This window comes from Calonectris borealis, chromosome 9 (genome assembly GCF_964195595.1).
Source record: "Calonectris borealis chromosome 9, bCalBor7.hap1.2, whole genome shotgun sequence".
Lineage (NCBI taxonomy): Eukaryota > Metazoa > Chordata > Aves > Procellariiformes > Procellariidae > Calonectris > Calonectris borealis.
In genome coordinates this window covers 19,996,035-20,023,419 of record NC_134320.1, presented here as the reverse complement: position 1 = coordinate 20,023,419, position 27,385 = coordinate 19,996,035, and the positions used below count along the sequence as shown (strand labels likewise).

The following is a 27,385-nucleotide window of genomic DNA, read 5'->3' as shown; positions in this document are numbered from 1 at the left end:
TTGCATTGCAGGAAAGAGGTGGACCTAGATCAACCCCCCAAATCCATGCATTCCTGCCAAATTCTGCATCTCCCCCTTTCTTTGTGTGGGCAGGTAGCACACAGAAGGCTTATGGCAAAGGAGCAGGAGAAAAGCCATGTGTTGGCTGCCTGGTTCTGCGCCTTGGGATTTAACCACTAGCTTTCTCCTCCTCTTTATTTCATACACTGCCAAGTGAAAATCATTAGAGGCACAAATGAAGACCAGAAGTACAAAGGGAACATGAAGAGACAGCGAATCCACACTGATGGACAAGCAACAGACAGACCAGCTGTGCTTCCAAAGGAAAGCGCATCCCATCACTTCCTGATTTGCAGCCAAGATAATCCAGGATCCCAGGTGCCTGCATGCGTAGGTGGGTGTGAGATGAACAGATTTTAGCAATACAGAGGCATTATGTCAGTGTGGTTCAGCTTCTTCCAGCCAGTGGCCTGATGCCGGCTCTGGGCCAGGCAGGTGCATCTGGTGAGGAACTGCCACCGAGCAGCAGTTTCAGCGGTGGGAAGGTGCACTGGGAAGCATTTGACTTTCAGACTGCCTGTGTTGGCCTAAGAGCCATTCCCTGCCATGGCTGCTCCCACTGCCAGGCAATCTTTGTAAAGATACTGTAACTTATAAAGAATCCATAAACTGGTATATAAAATATCTTTACTTTCTGTTTGCACAGAGTAAAAAAATCCATAGTATTTGATTATCACAGAGTCATGCAGCAAGTACAACCGTGCATGTGTATATGGGGAAGGTTTATATGCTAGTTCTTTAGCTATGCAATTATACGACTTAACTGACAGACCCTTTAGGATTTCACAAGTCCCCACAGCTTCCCAGCACTAACCAACCATTAGGGACTGGTCTCTAAAGACATGTTGTCTCCACTTGAGTTATTTCAAACCTTTTCCTTCATTCTGCAGATATACCAAATAAGCCTGGAAACCATTTCCAAACATAATAAGAACTAGGTCCTGATGGGCAACAGGTTGAACACGAGCCTGCAATGCATACTTGTGGCAAAGGCGGCCAACAGCATCCTGGGCTGCATTATGCAGAGCCTTGCCAGCAGGTCTGGGGAGGTGATGCTTCCCCTCTACTCAGCACAAGTGAGACAAGCTTCGAGTGCTGGAACCTGTCTTGGGCTCCCCAAAACACGAGAGACATGGACATACTTGAGAGAATCCAGTGAAAGGCCATGAAGATGATTAAGGGATTGCAGTAGCTGACATGAGGAGAGAGTGGGAAACCTGGGATTGTTCAGCTTGGAGAAGAAAAGGCTCAGGGGGATCTTATCAACGTACACGAATTCCTAATGGGAGCGAGTAAAGAAGATGGAGCCAGACACTTGTCAGTGGAGCCCACTAACAGGATGAAAGTCAATGGACACAAATTGATATATGGGAAATTCAATTTTAAAATAGTAAAGAACTTTTTTTACTGTGAAGGTGGTTAAAGACTGGAACAGCGTCCCCAAGGCGGTTTTGGAGTCTCCACCCTTGGAGATACTCAGAACGCAACTGGACACGGCCCTGAGCAACTTGCTCCAATTGACCCAGCTTCGAGCAGGGTGGTTAGACTAGGTGGTCTCCAGAGGTTCCTGCAGGACTCGACTCCCATATAGCTTCAAATCAGTGAATGTACCAATCAGGTCCACACAAAATACTCTTTTATATGTAGATAACTCAATCACAGGCACTTATCCATAAGAATAATGAAACTGAAATAGCTTGCTAATAGTACCCTCCCCCTCTGTACCATAGAAAGAAAACAATATTTTAAAATAATTTGAGTTCAGATTAACTACATAGCTATTGGGACTATTACAGTCAGTAGGTGGCACGAAAGAGACAGTTTTGGCAGAGGACCAGACTCCCCGCTGCTCCTGTACTGCAGACGAGCACAGCCACGAGGCCCGCAGCACCGTTCCTCCGCGCCTCTGAAAACGGGACCTAACCGTGCATTTTCAAGACGAGTCCAGCGGCTGCGGAGTCCCCGCGAGAGGCTCTGGTGCCTCCCAGGGCCACAGATCAACGCTTGGTGGGACATCTGGAGCCGGATCGCTCTTCCCCCGGCGCCCGGCACAGCGTGCGGTGCAGCCCGGGCTGCAGGCGCGCACCCCGGGCCCGCCAGGAGCGGCTGGCGCTGGGCTCCGCAGGAGCAGCCGCGTACCGGGGGTGAGGAGGCTCCCGGCTGAGCCAGCGGGAATTGCAGCGGGAGCCCTGAGGGACGGGGCATGGGAAAGCAGAAGGCAGAAGGATGAAAATCTGCATACAGGGTGATCCCAGTTCCCACACTCTAGTGTAAGTTGGACCAGTTAAAAAATACCAATAATTTTCCTGGAACTTTTTTTAAAAACAGGGTTTATGAATTTCAAATGAAAGACTGCTTTTCAACTTTTTTTTTTTAATTATTTTTTTAAAAAACCATATTTCTAAAAAAGAAGTTTTTACTTAATAAAATTGGATTTTTTAATGAAGAATCCATAACTTTCTCCCCAGAATAAAAACTTATTGCAATGAAAAATCTTTTGGTAAATAGCCTATTTCAATGTTTTTTTACCATCTCTGTTTATAAAGGGGCCTGCTGTTACTTTAAGCCTGATTTAGACATTCATCTCTTCTTTTAAGACCTCACGATTTTCTTTTTTATATTATTAGAAAGTCATTGCTTTAACATTTCAAAACACTACCTAAAAGAGAAACTGATGTTGAAAGATTTTTTGTTCCTGCTACTGTCAGATGACATCAGTTTCTTTTTAGTATTCATTTTAACCTACATTGTACAGAATACATCTATTGTATTTATGGCCTCAAATAGTGGAGGGACTTTCAGTGATCGCATGTGTGTTTATTTACTACACGCTAGAGGGGAACCTATACACATAAGAGGCAAAAAAATCTCTTCGACATAAAGCAAAGAGATTTGTTAGCAAAGTCCATTGACAATCTTAATATTAAATATGGCTAGAAACCAACTTAGCCAGGATATAGAAGGTTAAAACACACATACTATCACCCGAAAATTCTGTTTTTAAAAAACATATATAAAGAGCACTGTAATGCATCAAAACTCAGACTTAAAAAATCCTAAACTGGTAACACTTTTTGGTGTTCAAGAAGTTTCACGGTACAGTCATTCAGTTTTGCAGCACTGGGGTTTTTTTATGTTGGGTTTAAACAACATACATTTAAAGTATCCTCATCAAACTCTAGAAATGAGTGTGCAAAATTAAAAATATTACTATTTGGAAGCAAAAAGCTCTGTGTCAGAACTCCTACCTCTCTTTTGTCTGGAGCTGGGACTGGAATTCCTGTTTTTATTGTTAGATGCTTCCACGTTTGATGTCTCAGATTTACTTTCATATATACTTGATGACTTCCTGCTATACCTTTGGACAAAAGAAATACAAAAATAGTTACATTCCTGCTTAATACCTACCTGAGCACTAAGCATTCTTTCTTACCCTCAGATATGGAAGCCTAAGGAATAAAAGGCAGGTTTTGAAATTGTGTGCACTATAAATTCTGCATCTGTGTAGGCAGGTATGGTGGAAAAAGCCATTCTAGCCCCCGCCTCCTTTCCACACTACACAGTAAGGGATGTCCTTAGCGAGAGCCGAGAAGGGAAAAATGGAGAAACAAACCGGTTAAATCTGTACAAGCTCCTTCTGCAAGTCCAACAGATTTGGAAGGAAGGTGTAGGAAACCAGGTTAGAAAAGAGGACCCCAGTTTTCCATCCTTTGCAGCATAAGTATATTTGACTCCAGGAGAGAAATGGGTACTGGATGGTCACGTAGAGGTCATACCATGGATTGGAACATACGGATTCTACTGGCTCCAGGGTCTCCCAACTTCTGTTTCCTTTGCTCTTTGAGAACATGAATCTAAGTGGGATATCCCTATCTACAGCTGAACCACAGACGAGGGGATCCATCTTTCCAGATCTGCACAGGTACCGGCCTTGCCATCTGTAACGGGAATGAACCCCCTGCCCCAGGTTTGTAGGGCATTCGAGCTGCAAGATTTTCTCATGGTTCTTACCCTCATTGTTTTGCAAATGTCTGGTGGTTTAATTTGAGTGTTTGACTGAATGTTCCACACATTTCATTATATCTACAGACCTGAAATACTCTTTCCCAAAATGCTCGTTATTAACATGTATCAGCAATTACATTGCTGTTTACAATTAACATATGAACTGTTATACTTAACATTCATAGGGTTTGTCTTGCCGTAAGGGAAGCTCCAAGGTATCATTAAAAACTTAAAAACACTTGGAATACTAGAGATCTGTGAATACCTTTTATAACTACAAGGCAGGGTCTCATTGCTTTGTATTTCAACCTCTGACCTGTTTCTGGTGGAACCTTAACAGTGATCTCTGTTACCTCCTGTACTAAATCAAAATGTGATTTTGCAGCCGGATGTCAGGTACAAAATGGGGTTCAAGGTAAATATGGGAAAAAATCCAAATTTCCTTATTCTTTTTTGTATGTTCCTTCCCAGCTAGGCTGAGATAACCGTGAAACATGCAGCTGATAGAGTTAAAGATTTACAGCTGTGAGAAAGACACCAAGAAAACACACGAGCGTCTCTGAAACAGCAGAGTAAAACTCCAGGTGTTTGTGTGTATCTATGTGCACAGGATATTTTTACATGGATGTATGACTGAATCAGTCATTTCCAAGAAAGCAGATAGTTAAGCAGTTAGAACAATAGTCTATCGAAGTTTCATAAGTTTAAACAGATTAGAAAACAATACAAAGGAATAATTTCATTATCACTGAAATGCAGCAGCCATCCCTTGAGAGAGATACAACAGCAATAGATACCACAGGACATCTCATTTTAGGGTTAAACACTGAAGCTTTGGGAAAGAATTTAAGAGAGAGAATTTAAATAGATTGAACAGGACTTGGGGACGTTCAGTAACTGCCTGTATTAAGGGCACTGGCTCTTAAGTGTCTCTTTTGCAGACACCTCAGCTCCAGTCCTGAGTCCTCCCAGTCCTGCCTTATCTCATGGAATTGCAGCCCTAAGTGCTGCGATACCCTATAAACAAGAGATAGTCTTTGTCATTGAACGGATATGGGACGAGAGAGTGTCCTGCAAACAGATTTCCCCAGTGTCACAGTACAGGTTTGACAATTCCCAATAAACAGTAGAGTCACTGTTACACATGGGCAACCCAGGAGAGGGTGTCCATTGGTTAGATAAAACTTCAATAATTAATTAGCCTCCAACCACTAGCAGAGCACTGATGAGGCTGGTTGCTCTTTAGATAATACTATCTATCACTGGCTTACTTATAGCGCCTTTCACAACTGGGGCTGCTTAGTCATGTCGGTCATAAACACAGTCTACGCCCATGTGGGTGACTATCACAAAGTTTAGCTTCTTCCTTCCTCTCCTTGCCTCCACCCAGCATCCCAAAACAGGCTGCAGAAGAGGCTCCACAGTCTGAGAATTCTGGATCCACTATTTCACACCAGCCAGTGCAAAGCCACCTCGTGCTGCAATTCCCGTCCTTGCTTCTCTCTGAGACACGTATTACAGAGGATCAAGGTGGCCTCAGTTTGTAACAGCCAATAGGACACTATGTGCTTTGTTCCATTCATGAAAGCCCAGGGCTTTGTTCTTTCATGAAGACTTACCATATTCTTCCTGACCCTACAATAACCCAGCATTTCGAGCAGAAGCATCTAACCTCTCCTTCTCTGCCATAGTTGGCAGAGTGAGGACAACAAGCACTTCATCTCTCCTTTGCTTTAATTCACTCTAGGACAAATAAGTAATCACATGGCCTTTCCTCCTGGAGTTAATCAATTTTCTGTTGACATATTTTGTCTATAATTTCTGCTCTGAAAATTCTCACTTTAAGAGCTTTATAAGAGGGACATACATCTGGTTTGATTTGAAACATCTTTGTGATTGCATTTATATTTCACTGGAATAATTTTCTCCTATCCCCAAGGTGGTTTTGCTGAAAGATTTTCACCCTTAAGCTTTTTCAGCTTAAATCTTAAACAAAGCAAATGTAACCAAGCCTAGAGAAAATACGGTGCAGGATTAACAGCACTGCATCTGTTTAAAATTTCTTGCATCGAGTTGTACAACTCTCAAAGGCTGGCTGTGTTACCTGGGTTCTCTTCATTTCGTTGATCCTGCTAAAATTTTACAGTGATATCCCATGCCAACTTCCATTAAACTTGCCCAGCAATTGGGTCATTACAAAAATTTGCTGACAGCTCTGTTTAACATCCCTGGAAATGTTCCAATACGTTTTGTCTAAACTTGAGTTAATTCGGAGCATATGGTTCTTTTGCAAAACCAAATTATCATCTTTGAAATGAATTCTGCGTTGTGATTTTTAGTTTCCCCATAAGCAAAACCTTTACCTGCATTTATATGTCTTTAAAGAATTTGAAGACAATTGAGTAAGTTTGTACCCAGGAAGCTAAACACAGAAAACTAAGAATTTATGTACTGCAAAAGCACAAAGGCAAGACAAAACACGGCCCTGATATGCCATGATAGCTGGGGTTACCTGCTTGCATTGGAGGACTCCATTGGTGCATGGTATACACTCTCGGTGATTCTTTGGTGCAGTTGACTTGCTTCTGTTAAAGAAAAAGTAAAAAGAAATTGCTCCAAATTGTGTAAGTTGCTTCCTTGTTTGCATAGAAGGTGGGGGAGAGAGAGAGAAATAGGAGAGGAGAGATTTTGACTGCTGCTGCAATCAAAATGGAATACTCCTACTTGAAGAGAAAGGCATCTGGTGATCTTAAAGGCTGAAAACTTAGCTTACCCAAACAGCTCTTCTACCCATATTTTTTCAGTGCAGAAGAAATTTCTTCCCCTACCACCTTCTCTTTCCTCTGTACCTCTTCCTAGCTCACTGCACAACTTGGATCTAGGGAACGGACATATTGGCATTTTTCCCAGAATACAATACAAGTTTTGCGGCTCACAGCTTTTTCTGGATTTAGTGACACGTACATCAGCCCTTCTGCACACCCAGCCATCTAGTAGAAAATATCCCCATCCCTCTGGAGAATGCTTTTGCTCAGCATCCTGGACAAACAGCAATAATAAAATGTTACTCAGACGCCATTTGTTCACTCTTTTTGCATGGCCTCAAGGTAGCAACAGACTCATTTGTACCTATGTCCAGTAACTGCTGAGTGGAGAAAAATGATAAGAAAGATGCTGACAACCTGGTTTTCAGGGCCAGGAAAAGTCAGACACTGAGAAGTGAGGAGGCAACAGAAGGAGCTGCTTTCAGACTCTCAGATTGCTGAGATCCTGGGGCTATTTCACTCTGGAAGAAGATGAAGCTCCAGTCAATGAAAGAACAGACAAAGGGACAGGGGCAGCACTGGAAGATTAAAATTAACAAAGTCTTTTGTGGGTGGGAATGCTGGGAGAAAGGAGCGCTCTGGGTGGGGAGTCGGAAGTAGCTCCTTTCCTGGTTTTGGCACCTGATTCACAGCCTTGCACAAATCTCTTAAGCTGCCTCTCTAACTCCTTTGCCTGCAAGAGGCAGTTATGCTCTTTGGGATCGACAGATCCAGATGTTAGCCAAAGCCGTGTTAGCATTCCATGCTCACTGCAGTATACGATAGGGGGTGTATATACACTAAGTGTTTGGACATTAATGACCCATACGTTAAGCTATTTATCACATACCTTTGGCCACCTTCTTTGCCCTTTACTCACTCATTCATCTCAGCTGGTTCCTTCCAACATTCCAACCCCCTGTGCAACTCCTAACAACAGTCATTAAAAACTGCCCGGACAAACAAATGTCTCTCTCTTCCTTCTCTCATTACAACACACAGTTGGAGAAATATCCAGTCTTGGATTAAGCATGAAATAAGGCCTCTTCTTTCATGAGTCATTGGAAATAGAAACAACTATTTAAAACCACAGGACAAAGCATTTGCTTCCTGCCGTCAGTATTGTAATAAGGGCTTTGATTCATGTGATCATTTGGGAAAAACTCTTCCCCCTCAAAGGGAAGAGTTGCAATAGCATAAAAGATACAATTTCTGCCCTCTGGCTGCTCTTCTGCTGGATTCATAATGAAGAAAAGCTTGACTTTGCTCATAGAGTAGGATGAAAGTCATCCTTGGATGTTCTCAAGACCAACCTGGATAAAGTCTTGACCAACCTGGATAAAGTCTTGAGCAACCTGGTTTGACCAATAACTGACTCTGCTTTGAGCAGGACATTTGACTATGATGTCCTGAGGTCCCTTGAAACCTGAAATATTCCGGGATCCTATGATCTTAAGACAAAACAATAAAGAATATCAAAATGTAAATGTTTTCAAAAACTTTCAGTCTTGATCCCTGCGTAGTTTTCTCTGGAAAATGCATAGTAACTCTAGCATACAGGTCTCGTATGCTACAAAGATTCACAAATGCTCATCTGGGTGACATACAAGCTTCATTTTCTTTGCCTAGAAACACACATGGAGGATTAGCACTCTATCCTATTAAACACATACATTCTCTCCATAAACTACTCTACTCTTCTGTGGTAGCCTAAGTAAAGCCAGCTCTTATACTTCAGAAGTAAGTATTACAAACCATATCAAAGAGTCCCTAGATCAAGTCCTGAAGCTTCACTGATAAGAATCTGGAGTTCTTTCCTCAGCAGTTCCTGCTGAACCGACCACAGTGAAATTCAGAATAAAAAGGAGAAAGGTTGAAGACAAGAATAGTAACAAAAGACCTGAGTAGTAAGCGTTGTAAATAAGTATATTGTTATGGGTTGGATTAAATTGCTGAGGCTAATGTACATAGTTTTTTCCCTCCACTTAGGGAGGTTGTAAGAACTCATTGTCTTTGTGAAACAGACAGTTAAAATAAAGGTGACCTCTAAAGTTACGCACAGGCACAGGTTTCCACCTACGACAAAGTCTGCTTAGGAATCTGAAGGATGTGGGTGGAGAGGCTTTGCCTGCATTGCTTTAAAGAGAGGTGTGTGTATGAGAGACGCAGCAAGTGACAGGTCAAGGTGAGAAGCAATGCCAGGGCCCTGGAAAAGTCTGTATTGGACACAGCTATGTTTTTTTTGTCCTAAGAGAGCCTGAAAAAATGGTTTTTAAGACTCTGTACGTTCTTATTCATAAATAGAATAGTGTCTCAGATAGTAAGAAAACATAGTGATGAAAGCTATCTGGAATAACCTAACTGAATTTTGTCTGTCTTGGATTCAATATCTTACATTAAAAAGGGTGTCATTATTTTAGGCGCTTATGAGGCTTCAATCATTCACGTGTTGAGCACATCACATATCACCTTCATAGTGACATCTCTGTGAGAAAGGGAAGTGTCATTAATCATGTTTTACAGGGAGGTCACTAAGATAAAAAGATGGGATAACTGACTGACATTTAAAACATAAGGCGGGTGACTAGATTTAAAATAAAAACCCTCAAAAAACCACACAAAACAAAACAAACAATAGGACGGGGAGGAACAGTTGCAGTGTCTGATCACATATATGGAAGGAGATCTTTTGTGTCAGGTCAGTGAGAAGGCACAAAGTGAAGACTGGGACCCCATCTCCTCACATGCTGATGTTTCTAGGGTTGCAGCTTGAGATGGAGAACAGATGAAAAATCATGTTCCTCAGAATAATTATTCCATTTCTAAAGTTCTAAGAAGTTTTCTGTGATCAGGACAAGGGTTTAAATCCCAGCAATGCTGCAACCACCCAACTGATCCTCACATAGAAGATCCGTTCTTGCTGATTTCACTGGTGGTACTGGACAGCACTGTAACTCATCCCAGCTCCATGTTGTCACACACAGCTACAGAAGAAAGGCAACATTACCAGATCTCGCTCTGTGTGTCCTACCTCTACATGCTTCCAGTTGTCCTGTCAGGACTTTGCGAATCTCTGAAATCCAGGTGTTTTTCAGCTCAACAGAAGACGCCTGAGAAGACAAGAGGAAAAGGCAAACTAGATCTAGTTAAAGCATGCTGCCAATCACTTGGCTGCCCTGACCTACATTTGCTCTCGATTTTCCCAAGGAACACCGTGGCCAGCTTTGAGCAGAGGACGCTTTTCAAGATGGAAAAGCTACCATGAATCTAAGGTCCTGTCCTTGCTTTTCTGTCCAGCGTTCCAAGTAATTTTCCACTACTTTGTTTCCTCTTTTACCCAAAATTGTGACCATTTTCACAATGATAAATTGATAATTTCAGCGGCAACACAACAATGAAGCTTCCAATGGCTGTTGTTTCTTGAGTGTACAGGACAGTGTAAGTCATGATACTGAAAAATTTCTTAAAAACAATTCAATTTAAAGGAAGTATAGTCCTTGGAAAAAAAAAGGATTGTTGTTACCTGAATGATATAGACCTCTTCTCTGCCATTATACCAGATCTCAAACTTCTTGTTGTCCCCTTTTACATTTTCTGTAATGCCCACAGTGCTCATCTGTTTCAAAATAGAAAAGAAGAAGCTGGAATCTGGAAAATGTCAATAGTCTTTAAAATCTTTATCCTCTGAGAAGCATTTTTAAAAGGCTGCATTCACTTCTGCACCTTAGGGACTCATTAAAAGTAAATTCAGAACATGTTGTTTCTCAACATCTAATTTATCATTCAGCTTTTTGACTGTTATAGGAAAAATAAAAAAAATGCTCAAAAGTAACACAAGCTAATGTCTGATCATGAGTTTATCCTCTTTGCTTTTTTTGCTTGAACTGTGGGTCAGTTTTCAATCCTATCCTGGCTCTTGTCCACCTATACAAATTTTCAGTTTGAGGAAGACGGTATTTTCAACTTGCCATCACTGACCTGTTGAGATGGGAGAAGAAGAGGGATGGAACAGGGCTTTGTGAGTTTTAACGACTCATCTGGAAATCCAGGCAACGCAAGAAATTTGATATAGTTTCAGGAAAATTAAAAAAAGAGGTGAAAAAGGAGCTAAGTGCCTAACTAGGCAAGACAAACAAGGAACTGAAGAAAATAATTCTAGATTTTTTAAATGATAGATTCTTAACCACAATTTTGAAGTCCAGCTGATACTATACTTACCAGCTTCCCATCTTCTTCCTGTATTTGTTCATCCCCCTTGTTCTGATTTGCCTCAGCATTAGATTTGAAGATTTAAACAGCTTTTGTTATGTCATCATTTCTGCTATCTCCACAGAAAGAAACTTCAAACGCTTATACAAATTGGTTCACTCCTTGAACCAGGTTCTGTTACAATTCCTGTCTGGTTACCCTGTAATAAGTTTGCAGCATTACACTTGATGACCCATGTTAGTTGTCTGAACTCACAAGTGTCACACCAATCTGCTTAAAGGGAAAATTTGGCCTACTTGTGAATCTCATCTTAAGAGAAAATGTCCTGACTCATATCTGGAAATGTCACTCTTGCAAATAAAAGGGCACTTCTACTGCACTGAGATTCATTGTAGCTATTATTGTCACAGAATATATCTGCTCAACTGATGTCAATCGTAAAACTCACAATAGGACTGAACTTGGAGGATGCTTATAGGCAGAACAATGAAAAATGCAGGTCCATTCAAGTCTTGCTTCTCTTTATGGGACACTGGGCAAGAACACACAAGGTGCCCGTTTGTATCAAGTTGCAAAACCAAGGTTCACGTCTGGAGTTGCAGGACATAGGGCTAGGTCAAAACTAAATGGGAGCTTTCATTTACTCAGGCTTGCAAGATAGCTCCAGGTATGTGTACCTTCTTCAACATTCCCGTGTTGTGAGAACACCGGATTTATTTCTCTCTCCCACCATTACTACATTCATTACCTTCAACGAATTTTTAAAGCTGTATGAAGCCGTCTTTTCATGGCCATCTGTGTTCTCCTCTCGTTTCTTGCAAAAAAGTAGCATCTTTGTATAGAGGAAGAGGTGTCTCTGCATCGGTTTGAATCTAGCCAAGTCCTTCACCTTGTTGTGCCCCTTCTTGTGGTCAGTCCACACATTGAAGGAACCTTGCATCAACAGCTTGCCAAGCTCACTGACATCCCCCTAGCGAGCAAGGAAAAGAGAGAGCGCACATCACGTTCAAACTAGGGTAATCCCAGGCACAGTTCTTTCCTCTAGTGGTGTTTAAACTTCCAGGCAGAGGCACATGTCCAGGCATCCCTTGTGTTGGGGAGTGGACATGTTACAGCTGGAATCCCATCTGCACATGTCTCCTTGCTAAACCTGTATGGTTTCTTCATATAACTATTAACCCATTGTTTTTCATGTCCATAATTCTCAGTTTGTCTCCCCATTCATAGTTAGTGTCTAAGGTCTGTCTCAGGACCTCTTTGGATCTGACACACAGGCTGTCCCCTCTGATAACCTCAAAGGAAGCATTTTCTGACAAGAACTGGGTTTCAAGACTCCTGACTCCAAGGCAGTATGAAGGCCCAGTGCTGTCCAGGTATCCAAGTAAAGGCCTTGGCTCTGAAAGATCTAGGTTCATTTTCTGCTCTGCTACGAGCTGCTTCTATCCCTGGGCAAAACCTTGAAAGATGCTTAGATGTCTGAAGTCACAGATTGGTGCCTAGAGGTACGTGGGTGTGTAATTCCCTCCCATTGTAAAATAGTCTTTAAAAGCTTTGTCAATAGTTTCTCGGCTTACCATCCACAAACTACGCAATGCTGCACAGCCTTGGGCAGAGAGAGAGTAAATGCATCAAGGAGCCATAAAAGTACCCGAGGGAGAGTGAAACTAAGCAGGAACCAGACCTTTCTAAGTTAAAGCCCTTGTCTGAGGACCACTGATGGGTAAATACTTCAACTGATATACAAATATTTGGCTCAGATGCCCCCAGCACAAACATTTATACCACAGTTCCGTATTAAAGATTGTAGCAATGTGTGGATAGAGGACATGGCAACATCTGTATGGTAATGGGCTTCAACAAATAATGATCAACATAGTTATCCTAGCAGCAAGTTTTTCTAGGAGTGCTTTGTATAATAAGTTGAGGCAGTAAGCTCAGTGCATTATTAAAGTACTTATTTTCAACATTTGTATGTTCTGTTGATTATAAGGTGAAGATGTTGGCTCCAAGTGGGAATGTCTGATTTCTTAAACTACAGATTGCGACCTGTTCTCCCTCTCACTCCCCATCCTCTACCCTAGATCCAACTGCAAAACCAAGGTTTGATTAGGTACTTTTCCACTCCATACCAGGGTATTATTAGACTCTCCAAAGCATTCAAAAAACCTCAGTAATTTCTATAAGTCTTTCATCTCTAATATATAGAGTTGGATTTTTTTATTTGTGCATGCAGGACTGTGTGTGTTTCTGTTTATATGTGCATGCAGGTGTAAACTGCAAGCCTGTGAAAAGCGTATTGATGAGATGTAAAGCTAAATAAAAAAACACAACCAAACATATTTTCTACATAGTTCTGACAATGGCGAGAGGCTTCTGTCACTCCAGGCACTGTTCAATACGGCACCGAGATCCAGAAGCTCAGTTTAACTCTTGCGATAGGTCTGTCCCTTCAATCTTGGATCTCGGATTGGGATTATAGCAAGTGAAGTGGGAGGCTACCACTGCAGAGAGAAAGAGGATGGACAGGGATGGCAGTCTGCAGCAATCCCACAAAAGACTTTGAATCTTAGCCCACAAGCCCTGGACACTCTCTTCAGCGTGGGCAGCAAATAGAGAGGAGGACGCTGTTTCTCGTAACTTGTGCTAGGGACAGCAATATTTTGTCCTAAAGGAAGTTTATTTAAAATGGAGGATTTGATCGCTATCTCAAATATAATTATTCCCTGTTAGAACGATACACCGTCTCTCGTGTTTATGGAAGATGAGAGATACCTATGAATGGCTTAATTGCTGCATAACTCATGGACAAACTACCCAGGCCAGATTGTATACAAATGTTAAGGTGATCATAGGAAACCTCTCTAAAACTTCTGCTCTTCAAGCTTTACTCTACTTTTTTTTTGTAGCTTTGCCTAAAAATAAAAAAAACAAAACCAACTCCAAACTTACATGTTAGCAATTTCTTACACAAGGGTTCAGCTCCTCAAGCCTGCATGTGCACAGGTCCAAGAAGCAGAATATCCTATGCAATTAGGAGCATTCATGAGCTGCCACAAAACCTGCTTTTCTGCTGGCATAATATCCTTCTCTGAAAGGTGTTCTAGGCAAGTATTTCTACCATGCCTGTGTGGGAAACACTCCACAAGACATGGTTGAAGTTTCATGAGCTATGGGAGGTGTCTATTTGGCATCACAGCTGAGCACCTGGCACAGGCGGAACAGGGAGAAGAAATTATTGGGTTCATCCTCTTTCACCCCATTTAATAATCATGTAACAAACCATCTCAGGAATGCTGTCAGCATTAGGCTGCACAGCAGCCATGTTCCACTTTGTCATGTCTTTCAGTTCAGCTAACAAAGCAGACGCAAAAATCTAGTCCTTGGAGCTACTATCTGGCACTACATGGAAGGCTGGCAAATTCAAAAGTAGAAGCTGAAAAGCTCTGTTGAATTCCTACTCTGAGATTTAAAAGTAAGGAATAGGCAAAAGGATGACCTCAACATTTATATGGATAGGGATCTGGGTAGATCCCCTCTGCTCAGGATAGTATGTTACCTTTCTTGGAGAAGTTCTTCTGCCCATCCCTTACAGAACTGCTTAAAACCAGATTTTTGTAAAATTGCTGTAACTACATATATTTAAACAGGGAAACACAGGAAGAAAGCTACCTTTCTCTTTGGGGATGAGACCGAAACAGTGGAACACAGAATAACTCTTCCCACTGTGGTGGTGCATTCCTTCCCCCCTTTCCCTTTTTCCAGGGTCACTCTAAGACCTCAGAAATTCCTGATAAACTTTGGCCCTCCTGTAATGAGTCGGGCAGTGAAGCGTCCCTTGACTGCTCCCAGAACTCCTACATGGCCAAAATTAAGAACTGCACTGGCTGTACCAGGACTTTCGCTACTCAACCCAGGTGGGGTCCAAGGTTGGGAATAATCCGTCATTTCCCTGACACCCTTATCTGAGTTGTATCTCGAGTAGAACGGCACTATTGTTAATGAGGTCTTGAGAATTGTTACGCATGACTAAAGCCAATCATCTAACGAACCTATAAACAGTGGTCCTCAGTGAGGCCCTTTGAGATCTCCCGGACCGCAGCGGGCTGCGCCCAGAATCTCCCTCTGAGTGGGACGCTTCGCAAACTCTCGAGAGGACTCGGAGGATCACCGAGACTTGGGCTGAAACACTCCTCGGCTGAGACACTCCTCGGGGCTCAACCCTTCACCCGTTGGGAGATGCCAAGGCATTTAACGTGAGTATTTCACGAGACTCGAGGGGAATTTTTAACAGGTATACCTTTATAAATTTATCTAGCTTTAGGCCTTCATAAACTTAGCTAGCTTTGGTACCATATTCTTTTTTTTTTATATATATATGTATATATAGATTGATCGATCTAGATCTTTTGCGCATTTATTTGTATAACCACTAACAAGTATTATTTGTAGCTCAGTTGTTTTAGTATTTGTAGAAAAACTTGACTAACTCCTTTTTGTAGCTCCCAAATTGATTAATGCTTAAGTATTGTTGGACTCTTAAGTTGCTTAGTTATAAACCGTTGCCCAGGTCTGAGACTAAGCGTAGATCCAGCCGCACCTAGACTCCTCTCTGAGAAGGAGTTTAGAGAGCAAGGGGGTCTACTCTGAACCTCGTGACTCAATGGGAGGGTCTCCCTCACCCTTTTATCCTCAATCTCTGTACAAATCATTCCAACACAACTCTGACACGATTTTCTCTGTGTATACTTAATCCATGTAATGAGTAATAGAGTGAACCATGCCGTCGAATCCTGTTAAGTCATGTTTCTATAAAATTCTATTAAAATCACCTTTTGCCGATATCTTTGTCAGTGATCTTTAAAGCGGCCTTAAAACTGCTCATTCGTGACACCCACCCACACAGTCAGTATAGACCCTAGCGCTTTCTCGAGAATCACATTCTGCACAAAATACTGCTTTTCTGGTGTCCAGACTAAACTCTGTTACTCTACTCTACTGAACCCAGATTCTCAGTACATTTTTTTTCTCTCGACATTTTCACCCTGCAGCTATTTCAGAATGGGCAACCACATCACCCTCAGGCTCATTGCGCCAGGCGTGTTTCTTCTTTGTGTGTCAATCACTTCCACTTCTCACTTAAGGGCTCATTTTAGGTAGGCAACACTGGTTCTTGAAAGTCATATGACTTCAATGGAGCTTCAGCAGAGAGATACATACATTTGTGGCCTTTGATTTATACTGTGGTTGTTATTTCACATTTCAGATAATGAGTTTGCCAGTCACTGGGATGGATTCTATCACTCACTTTACATGGAAGCCAAATTTTCCTCCCTAAGTGCAAAAGATTTGGAAACACTTGAGTTGCATAGCGGTCACAAAGTTTCAGCAAATTTCTTAAGTTATGTCTGTCACACTTGCTACCTCTCACCTACAAATGAGTTTTGGGTGTGATTACTCAGAAGGACTGCATTTGTCCCTTCCTACATCCACACCCCCACCTCCACATGACAGGTATGTTGACATGTATTTTGGGTCATCACAACATGCCACTGAGTGGCATCCTTGAAGAATGTGGCACAGGCTCCTGCAAAGTGTACCAGCCATGGGCACAGCATGATCAACAATGAGAGGAACACTGGATGGGTCAAAACCAGAGCAAGAGTAACAGCAGCAAATAATACCTCATATCCTGTGATCGCTATCTGGTGCATGGAGTCATTTACTGATTTGATGATATCAAGCATTGTGGCCAGGGCTTCTTCCAATTCAGCAGTACCCTCTGAATTCTTGCTGCACTTCAGCATTTCCTGATTTAAAAAAAAGATATGAAAACTACTTGAAAACTTTTTATACCAGAAGCCACAATAAGACAATCCTCCATGAAATTTGCACTGCATAGACAAAGTAGTGGAACTATAGGAAAAAAAACCAAAACAAACAAGCAAAAAAAAACCCCAAAACCAAAACCAAAACAGGACATTCATCAGGATTGTCACGGAGGATGTACATTTTGACCTTTTGGACATTTTCAAGTTTTATGGGTTCATTTAAGATGAGACAGGACCATTCTGATGTATTTACAATGAACATTTTGCATGTCACAGAATTACATCCAGGTTTTTTTTACTCCACATCTGCTAGAAAAGAAACTCAATCTTAATATAATGTTTTCAGGTGTTAGAGAATTCACCATTTCCCTTTGCAATTTGTTCCACAAGGTACTTATTACCACTGTTAAAAAAATAAATTAATTTCTAGTCTGAATTTGGCAGGTTTGACATTCCACTCATCAGGTCTTAGCAAGCTCTTGTCACATAAAGAAATTCTGCATGGGAAGAGGTGACTTCCTGTGTAGATGCTTGTAGACTTATGGTCAAATCATCTCACAAATCTCTTGACCTTAAATTAAATGAGACTTTTTTAATCTGCAAGACAGGTTTTTCAGCTGTTAATTTTTTTGAGGGAGGGAAATAGGCCATATTACTATAAATCTTCCTTACCTCTTAGTCTCTACCTCTCCACTACAATCTACAGATCCGCATTTGCAAATTTGAAAACCTTTTTTGAGAGAAAGTAATTTTGAAGAACAATGCTGACCTCTAGCAAAAACTCATCAAACATTATATTCTGCTTGAAATAAGGGAAGTTATTTCATCCTCCAACCTTGCACAAGGAACAAGAGACAAAGTTCTGGACAAGTTAAGAAACATGTGCCCAAAGCAAAGAAACAAACAAAACCTTTTGAGGGCTCAATTTCTGTAATTGCTTTACATACAGAGATCCTATTTAGAATTCCAAATATTTAGGGCCAACTAGTTACATAGCCCAGTACAGTTCCTTACAAGGATGACTTTGCTTATTTCTATACATGTCTTTTGCTTGAAAAGTTCTAGTCATAGCTCAGGACTTAATTCTCTTCTTGTAACCAAGAGTTATAACTTATGCAAATCCTGAAAGACACTAAAATCTTCATTTTAAATGAAATTAACTGCCTTGCCTCTTGCTCTTCTGCCTACAGAGGAGCCCTGAACCTGATTCAGATGCACAGATTGTTTTTTCCCCACTTTATTGTGTAAAAAGCAGTTAGTGCCAATGAGTATCCACTTGAGATCAGAATCAGACTCTATATCTTTACTAAAGGCATCTAGGGAAGAAAAGGTTAACAGATACAAACCTACATATGGTTGGTACAGTCTTGAGAAGACATGAATCTCAAAGCAGCTGGAAAATCCCAAGACTACACCATAGAATTTGAAACCAAAGCCAATCAGGATTCCTACTATTAAACAGAAAAAGTAAGATGACTGTAACCAAAAGTAGTAAGAAAACTGACAACTGTCACATATAGTGACCTGTGATTTTGATGCTTGGAATCTGCATCCATTAATCAGCTGAAAGAATAAGTTTATTGATTGGTAATGAGACAATAGTTCCAGTGGCAGAATTTATAACCAAATAACCATTTTATTCACCATTATTGACTTGTCCCTCCCCTATATATCTACCAGTGGAATGAAAGAAGTGTTTGGCTGGATGCAATTTTCACTTCAGAAATGCAAGCTGTGAAGAAACTAAGACATAAATTCTTGTAATAATAGCACCTCACTACGAACTGTACCGTAAGTGAGTTTAGTTTTTTTCCCTTATGCTGACTACAATGTCAACAGAAACTATGCTCCAGAAATACACCTAGGAATGAATCAAGACTCTACTAACTTTAGTAATCTTTATTTTAGTAAGAATTAGATCCCTTCAGCAGGGTTGGCAATTGACGTGGTTTTAATTCAGGCATATCATTTTCAGCCACATTTAGAGTTTGGAAATCATTTAATCCAAAAGCTGAGGCACTTGTGTTCCTGTAAAACAGGGCTGCAAAAAGGTAGTTCTTGCAAACCCCAAACAGCAGCAGTCTCTCCTCAAGCTCAGGGCTTAGAAGGTAAATGCAGGATGCATCCCTGTAGTACCTGTTGCGCAATTTCTGGGATGAGGATGGATCCCTGCTCTCTGTATAGTGGGCATGCTGCTTTATAGTATTAGCTAAAGTGATTGAAACCAGAGGGTTGCAATAATTGTGACACAGTATTTAAAACCAGTCTGCCCATCACTCAAGGCACACGGCTTCTTAGGCACTTGTTTGTTACCAATTTTTCACTGACTCCAATTTTCCTACACTTTTAAATGCTCCTGCTGCCAGGGAAAGAGTGCACCTTCTTCACAGATCTCATAATCCCTGACAAAGTAAATGTCCGTGCCAGTGTGTTGTTGCTAAGTGCAAAACTGGTCTGACCAGCTTCAACCCCAATGGCTGCAACCTGTTTTGCCTGAGAATTTTACTCTTTGATCTAATCTTGGTTTTATTTACAGTCATTCATATTTCAAATTAAAAGTAGAATCTGGTTTATCCTTGCTCTTCTGAAGACCTTGACATTTTCTCCCTTGTCACAGAATAGTTTCAAGAAATAGCACCAAATTTTCTTCTGGATTACATTGATGTAAATCTACTGGAATGAGTGAAATTGCATCCTTGTTAATATTGCCCTTCGATATTTGGATTCTACAGTTTTGTGTAAAGTCAATAAAAAGGTCACAGAAATACTGCACAAGTGAATGGCCAGCCAGATCCTCACATGGCTTAAACTGGCACAATTTGACCAGTGCCACGACAGCTATTAGCAAATAAAATTGCAGCCTGTTTAAAGATAAATAAAAGAATAAATAAGACAATAAAATACTTACTATATAAAATATCTTACTTTTTTTATATATATATATTAGTATACATATATAAAATAATATACTGCTATTGCGTAGTATATAAGTACTGCTAAGTAATAGTGGTACTTATTCTGAAATAGAAGTCTTTTCTTTCACTGTTTGTTACCATTTTACAACTTAGCATTACAAAGTATTCGTTGAAGAAGAGAGAGAGGATTTATTTCTAGGTAGTCCTTCAGAAAATAATGCTGATATGCAATTCTGTAAGTAAAACAAGCTATGCATTGGAATTCTTTGCACTGTCATGGAGAACTTACCTTTAACAGCAACTGGTACTTGGTGATTCTCTGGACTGGCTTTAAGAGATATGCATCTAGCGAGAGCTTGTGATCCAATTTACGCTGACATTCCTGTAAGAGACAACAGGGAAGAAAAATACAATTGTTTCTTGAAGCACAGGCAAGACACCAAGATCATTATCATTTGGCAATCTGAAGATTATATGTCTGTGAATTAACTGAGAGAGGAATTTGTTCCATCTGCATAGGAGTTTCCAGGTTACTTATGCCACAGTGAAAATATATCCAAACAAGAGCTAATGTTTAGGTTCAACTTAGTGTCTGGCATGCCCTGCTCATGAGATTGCAGTCGTCTGGGGTTTGCAAAGAGGCCAGCACTCCTTTGGTTTGGGTATAGCCTGAAGAGTCAGGCTCCTGTCCAGGAAATCTACTTGCTACTCTACCTGCGTAGTCTCCTGTAGAGAGCACCTTGACACATGCTGAGGACCTGCCATCAGTATAAGAAGCATGCAGAAAAGTCTGTACATTTCTCTAAGTTTTGTAAAGAAAGAAGAGATACAGAAGGAAAACAAGCTTTGATGGTCTTGCACTGCTAGTCTACAACGAAATTCCACCTGAAAAAAGATGCTGTCTCCGCACTGTCTCCAGAGCGCTTCAGACCTTGGCTTGTTCTGACAGTATTTTTCATATATTTGGAGGTCCTCTTTCTGCAAGAAAAGGAGAGTTTAAGTAAGGTAAGAAAAAAGAATCCACAGAGCATCTGCCTTGAGTCACACTTTTTCTTACCTTCCATCCTAACACATGAAGTAAGTAATTCATGGTGATAACTCTGTATGTAAAAAATATACTGAAGCTACCAAACTTGCTTTTTACTCCTGTAAAGTAAGTTTTTGCACACTTTTTGCACAAAGTAAGGAGACTGCAGACTGGAAGACACATCATCTAATTGCAAAACTGTTATCTTCCAGAGAGGGGAATAGATGGTTTGAAAACAAAAAAACATTAGAAATGTAAATTTTGTTAACAGTACTGGCACAGAACTGTAACTGCTAACAATACTCACCACTTAGCCAAAACACTTCGAAAATGGCGTTGGCTCTCAATAGTACAAGGATGAATTAAAAAGGAGAAAGTTTGTCTTGTTGATGTCCTAGGCCAGGCAGGGAGAAGTGCTTAAACTCTGTCCTATCCAAATTAGAAGTGGGTGGATTCACTTGACCTCTATTTACCTTTGACTACACTCCAGGTGCTCTCACTGAAGTCCATGGCAAAAAATCTCACTGACTTCAGTGAGTGAAGACAAAGGCAATCTCTATAAAAGCCCACAGAGGTGTACTTTAAGCTCCCTAGACTATATGGGTGGGTACCGACAGGCCTTCCTCTGCCAGGTTCTCCGCTCACTAACTGCGCACCCGGCTGGCACGGAAGCCCTGCAGCCACGCGACCGTGGAGCGGTGCCATACGGATTCCTGAGCAGGGCTGGCTGTGTCTGACCAGCTGGGAGCTTCTCATCTTTGTCTGCACCTATCCTGGTGGACGTGACCTCAGTGAATCAAAGACAGCGCCAAAAATAAATCTCAGGAATTCCTGGCTCTTGCCTCTGTGCTTTCAGCCCGCTAGACAGTGCCTATAGACTCTTGGTGCAAGGAAAGCATTTTCTTTCGTATAGAGTTACTATAAGAAATCAGTATTGCTGCTATCTTCCTCTATAGACCTATACTGGTGTCACTCTGGTGAATGAGACGTGAAAGCAGAGCTATGATACGCAACACCTTAATGTGTTAAGGATTACGCAATACAAAAAGCTCCGTTGCAACTCAATAGAGTATTAATGATGCTGTTTCAAAATAAGTTTTCTTCACGCAAATAGAATTGTTTGTACATGTTGCCTTGGAGGGAAGTTAGCAGGGGGTAAAACCCAGAAAACTAAAAGTAATAACGAAGTGTAATCAAGCATTACAATTTGTTCCTGGCCCACAGAAATCTAATGGGACTGTGCAAGAAGAACAGAGACAGCGACAGTCAAGAGCATTATTAGGAGTAAGAGAAAAGTACTAATTTAAATTTAAAGAAAAGGTACAATAATCAACAATTTACCAGTAATTCGTCATAGTGGAACCACCCTGTGCCAATGCAATCTACTGCTGCCTAAATCAGTGACACCTGCTCAGGCAGATACTTACATCTTCAAATACAGCTTTAACTTTTGTAATAGTGTAAGGAATAGGAAATTCCTGATGAAATTACTAGGACCAGACTCTAAAATGCCAAGAAATAATTAATTGCCTAATTACTCAAATCCCAGTCTTAATGTTCCACATGTCTCTATTTTCATACCCAGAGGTTCTGACTTCTTGCTGGTACTTTTACGCCATGCTCATCTCTCCTGTAATGCTTTTCCTTTCCACGGTGGTTTGCATCCTGAGATCTTTGGAAGATTTCATGCACATGGCATATATGCACAGTTCCAGTTATTTTTTGGCTGCTGATTTGTGAATAAATTTTGCTTCAGATAAGAATTTAGACCTTTGAATCCAACTCACAGGTTTCTGGTCAGCTGCTACAGCCTTTTCACCGATAGCTTCCTTTTCTAAATGCTTCTTTCTCCCTGAATGACCAAATGCCCCAACTGCTGGCTCCTATTAAATTATTCTCTTTTTCCAAGGTTAGCAATATGAATAAGTAAACAGTGGTAATCCACAGTGAGTCAATCCTGCCAGGCACCTCACCTGGCACATGTTGGTAAGCAGTCTGACACACCTTTTGTTTCTTCCTGGGCATTCTTGCCTTGGTTTGGTAAGCTTTCCTTCTTCCCAGCCCCGTGTTTAGCAGATCAGCCCTGCGTGTCCCTCTTGTTGCTGATAAAGCACTAGAAGACCCATCCTGCAAGGCATTCAGCACACATCCCTCCCCTCTCTGAGCATCTTGCAGTCCTTGCCACACAGAGCTTTAAGCAAGGTCAAGCATCTTGGTGATAATAGCTGCCATGTGGGCAAAGTTGAGCTGGCTTACTTGTAATTTAGTCCATATGAAGATCATGCCCTAACAAGGTCAGGCAAAGTGGGAGGGAGGACAAGAGGGCATTTCTGCTCATCTTTCACCTGATTCTGCTACCATGTTCCAGGAGAGAAGCCAGAGAGGAGAAATGGAGGGACTCCACAGACTGTTTCTGCCATCACCTGAGAAGAAGGGTTCACATCCATGGTGACAGCTGACATGGCAGAGTGTGTGGGCACATGGCAGAGGAATGACTGGCAGGGGGTGGAGGGACTCAGGCACCAGGGTGTCCCACTGCAGCTCTCAGGATGCTTTCAAGCAGCTCTAGAATCAGGGCTGAAAAGTCCCAGTGTGATCAGACAGGGTAATATTCTTCAAATGTGAATCTAAAAATAAGTCTGTTTCTAATCACAGGCCCACCATGATGTTGTGGCAGGATGGTTACACCCATACAAAGAAGGAGAAATGGAGAAGTGAATCTGCAACAATGCAATTTCCTCCCAGAACTCAGCATCACCTTGAACAGCAGCCGTTTCAGTTTCCCCCATGGCAAAGCAAGCACGGTCATAACTCATGGGGCAAACCAGAAGCCTCTGCTCAGCAGGAAGACGTAAAAAGCTGCCAAATCATGGGAAACACAAACACACAACCAGACTTTTGTTTGTGCCTCCTAAAGGCAGTCCAAGAGAAACAACAAATTTCTGGACTTTATGTGGCTTCTTCTAAAAACAGAACATGAGGGCAAGTTCTTGAATCAAAGGTGCTACTGTGTGAGCAGAGACATCCCAGGAGAGAGGCTTTTGCTTTCTTAGCGCGAAATTTGAACTAGGGAGAAAGCAAATGCGTGATTTAACCTCTTATTCAATAGATTTACTGTTTGTTTGACTAGGCCATAGAAACTGATAAGCAAAGGTGACAGGGACTGATTTTCTTTCACTTCACACCTGAACCATAGCTTTAGTGCTGCTGATTTCATATTGGTAGAACAGTGAGGAGAATTGGGCTCAACAGCTGTTTTTACAGAGGGAGACACAAGCTACAATATTTAAACATGGAATTACAGGATCAATTCTGTATCAAGAATTTCTCTTTAGCTCCAAATCCAGGGATATTTGCAATATACAGACTATTTTATGTTTCTTGGATTTCAAAGGTTTGCATTCTTCAAAGACTGTTTATCCTATTTTGCATAATGATTTCACCACAATATTTTCCTGCTCAGCATCTGAATCTTAGGGTAACAACATATTCCTTAGTAGTGTAATTTACTTAAGCTCTAAATGCTTCGCTGTTAAACAGAAAATAATACAGTGGACTTATAATCATGTTTATACTCGTATAACAGCCTGACCTGTTTGTAAATTGGGGGCCTACCCTTTGGAAGTATCACATGTTCATAATTCCCACGGAAATCTTAGAGATGCGGCAGTGCTCAACACCTCTGACAACTGGGGTATGTATGTGTCATCCAAATCTGTCTGTATTTCATACAGCACCTTGTTAAAAAAAAGAAGATTCGACATGTACCCTGGAAAAGCAGCCAATGCTAGATGTAGTATACAGCAGAAGCAGGAGGTACCTTTGACTACAGAGAAGAGGACAGATTTTCCCATTTCTCATGCCTCTTCCATTTCTCGTGCAAAACACAGGATCTTATTCAAGCAGTTCTGTCAGACTATGAAAATGGTAGCAACCCACCAAAACAGGTTTTTTCTTATTAGTAGGGCCTCTGAATGAGTGGTATATAAACAAGCACCTTTTGTTCTGTTACAGGAAACAGAACTAAGTCATGCTAATTGGGAGGGGTGGTGGGGGAGGGACATGACTGGGAGCTCTCGGCGGAGAGAGTTGCAGAACTTAGGCACTGAAAGCCACAGGAAGCAAAGACACGTGCATCTGACCAAAGCCACCACTGCCTCTTGGGCTTTGGGCTTTCTCATAAACTGAGCTCACTCTACTTTTAAACAAACAGCTAACCCTCACCACTTCATACAAGTGGGGAGAATCCCACTTGGTTGTTGAACTGTGTGAACAAGTAAAGGGATCGACCTTATGGAGTTGGTGGGGTTTCGCCACACAAGGAAGGTGATAGACTCTGCTGGACCAGTTATAGGGGAGTAAGTCTCCTGAGTGGTGCGGAGAAAAGAGAGATAAGGCAGGAACAGGATGTCGTGTCTGCACTCAGAGCAACCCGCTGTGATACCGTTCTCTGCTTATTTACGGTAGGGTGGTGTCTGGGATACATCAGACTGCTGGTATAGATTTGTCTGATATGAAAAGCATGTCAAACATTTGGATCCCTGATTTTTTTTTAACCAGGGCTTAAAATACATTCGTAAAGCACTGGTAACAGATCTCTTCCTGTCAGTAAACCAGGTAAAGGTTCAGATTTCAGCATACACACTTGTTAACTGTGGCTTAATCTGGGAATATCTGCTTATGTGAGTTTCACTCATTCACAAAAGCAATCAGAGTGAAAGGATAGGAGTAAATCTGTAAGTACTGTAGGATAAGACCATAGATAGTCATACAAACCTGCAAAAGGATTTACTTACTCTTTTCAAAAAGCATCGGGCAAGAAGCTCAGGGTTTTCAATACAATTTTCTATCTCCTTAAGGAAAATCCTGAGAGGGAGAAAGGAAAGCAAACAGTAATGTAACATCCCACTCACACTGTGTGCTAGCTTCTGTGTAAATGCAGCTTAAAGCCTATGTTTTTGTAGCAAGAGGATTCAATGGGGAAGGTAACAATTCTGACACACAAAGAAATATATTATATATATTTTAGAAAAATGGGATGTGGTTCACAACTGATTGCCAGTATCACCAATGTTATCATGTTTTCATCTGCTCACAAGCATCTGATACATCTGGTTCCTCTGGCTGTTGAGATTTGTTTCCAATATGTAGCCCAAACACCTGCTTCCCATTTGGTTATGAGGATTTTTCAGAACGGCTAGAAAAGACAGAAAAGCTCTGTCAGATGCAGTTGCTTAATCAGCAAGCAGTGAAAATATGGGATGTAGTCCAAAGGCTTCTGCAGTGGCAGTCAATGCACTAAGCCTTTAGGGAAAGAAAGACCAGGCTTGCAAAGGGAGGGGAATGTCATTCTCCAAATACACAACACATTCTTTCAAAATAATAGTTAAGAATTTTTCTACTATATATCAACTATATCTGGCATAATATGTAAACTTTCAAAAGAGATACTTTTTTATTTCTTTTCTTCAACTGTTTGTTACATCTTACGGGCAAATATTATCCAAAAGAATTCCTAAATTCTCACTTCGGCTACAGCCAGTTTTACTTAATCAAGGCTAGGAAAAGCAGAAAATTTACAGAAGTAGCCCTAAGCTTTGTGTTTTGAAAGAGGACTGAAAAGAGGTTCATCTTGTTCATAATTGGTATTCTGTAGTTATGGGCACTAGATCACCTTGTCCACAGTGCGGGCAAGGCTTCTGGAAAGGTTTATGATCATGTGAAGGATAAAATTCCGTAAGAAAAGTGCTATCAAATATATCACGTCTTCTGATGTGATAACAGAACTATAGGGCAAATAAGCTGAACGCTAAGAAAACTTCCTCACAGAGGAGTTTTGCCAGAGAAAGAACATCAGGATTTAGTCCTGTGACATCTACCAGTGTACCAAGGGAGGTGGTAAAATACTCGCCACGAGGGACATTCAAAATGGATAATGCCAGGGGAAATCACTAGTAAATGCACAAAAGGGTATAATCTTTCACAAAAAAGATGATGAAATAGATGACCTCGGAGGTGTTCTCCACACGTGGGTTTTATAGGACACACACAGAGGCAAAGTGGGGATGACTTTTCCTGCCTGTGTATGTGTGAGTATGACAAAGCACCCCACATAAAGGGAGCAGAAATGACAGTAGCACCCGAGGACGCAGGACAACCGCCAGTTCCCACATGCCTGTTGTGGAATTCGTAGATTTCTGGGAGGTTCCCAAAAAGAATTTCCTTCTTGTTCTGGAGTGCAGATGGAATCAGATGTACTAAATTGGGATTGTCCATTTCTGAAGCATAGCCCTGCAAAGAATGGAAAATAAAACCAGGCTGGTTTTACCAGGGAAGAAATACTGTGTCTGAGACACTGAAAAGCCCCAAAGGCTATGGCCTTTTTGTTCTCAACAGAGCATACAAAGGCTTCTCCTATGCCAGCTTCTTTGTTGCTCCCATGAATTTCTGATGCTTCTAATTTTTCCCAGAGCTTTTATCCCTGATAGCTGTGCAAACACATTTTTAACCAAATGGACAGATTACTGGATTAACAAA

The 27,385-nt window shown here is 41.2% G+C and overlaps 1 protein-coding gene across 2 annotated transcripts in view; it reads right to left on the bottom strand.

The window, feature by feature from the left end:
• Positions 1–27,385, bottom strand: part of MCF2L2 (MCF.2 cell line derived transforming sequence-like 2) — a 162,400-nt gene that overhangs the window by 18,694 nt on the left and 116,321 nt on the right. For both annotated transcript variants that reach the window (XM_075157294.1, XM_075157295.1), the window contains exons 17-26: positions 27,024–27,139; positions 25,645–25,714; positions 20,707–20,799; positions 20,111–20,203; positions 16,760–16,885; positions 11,827–12,048; positions 10,393–10,485; positions 9,901–9,979; positions 6,578–6,650; positions 3,309–3,418 (exon numbers count right to left, since the gene is read on the bottom strand). In XM_075157294.1, the coding sequence (XP_075013395.1) occupies positions 3,309–3,418; positions 6,578–6,650; positions 9,901–9,979; positions 10,393–10,485; positions 11,827–12,048; positions 16,760–16,885; positions 20,111–20,203; positions 20,707–20,799; positions 25,645–25,714; positions 27,024–27,139 (1,075 nt within the window). The remainder of the gene's footprint in view (positions 1–3,308; positions 3,419–6,577; positions 6,651–9,900; positions 9,980–10,392; positions 10,486–11,826; positions 12,049–16,759; positions 16,886–20,110; positions 20,204–20,706; positions 20,800–25,644; positions 25,715–27,023; positions 27,140–27,385) is intronic.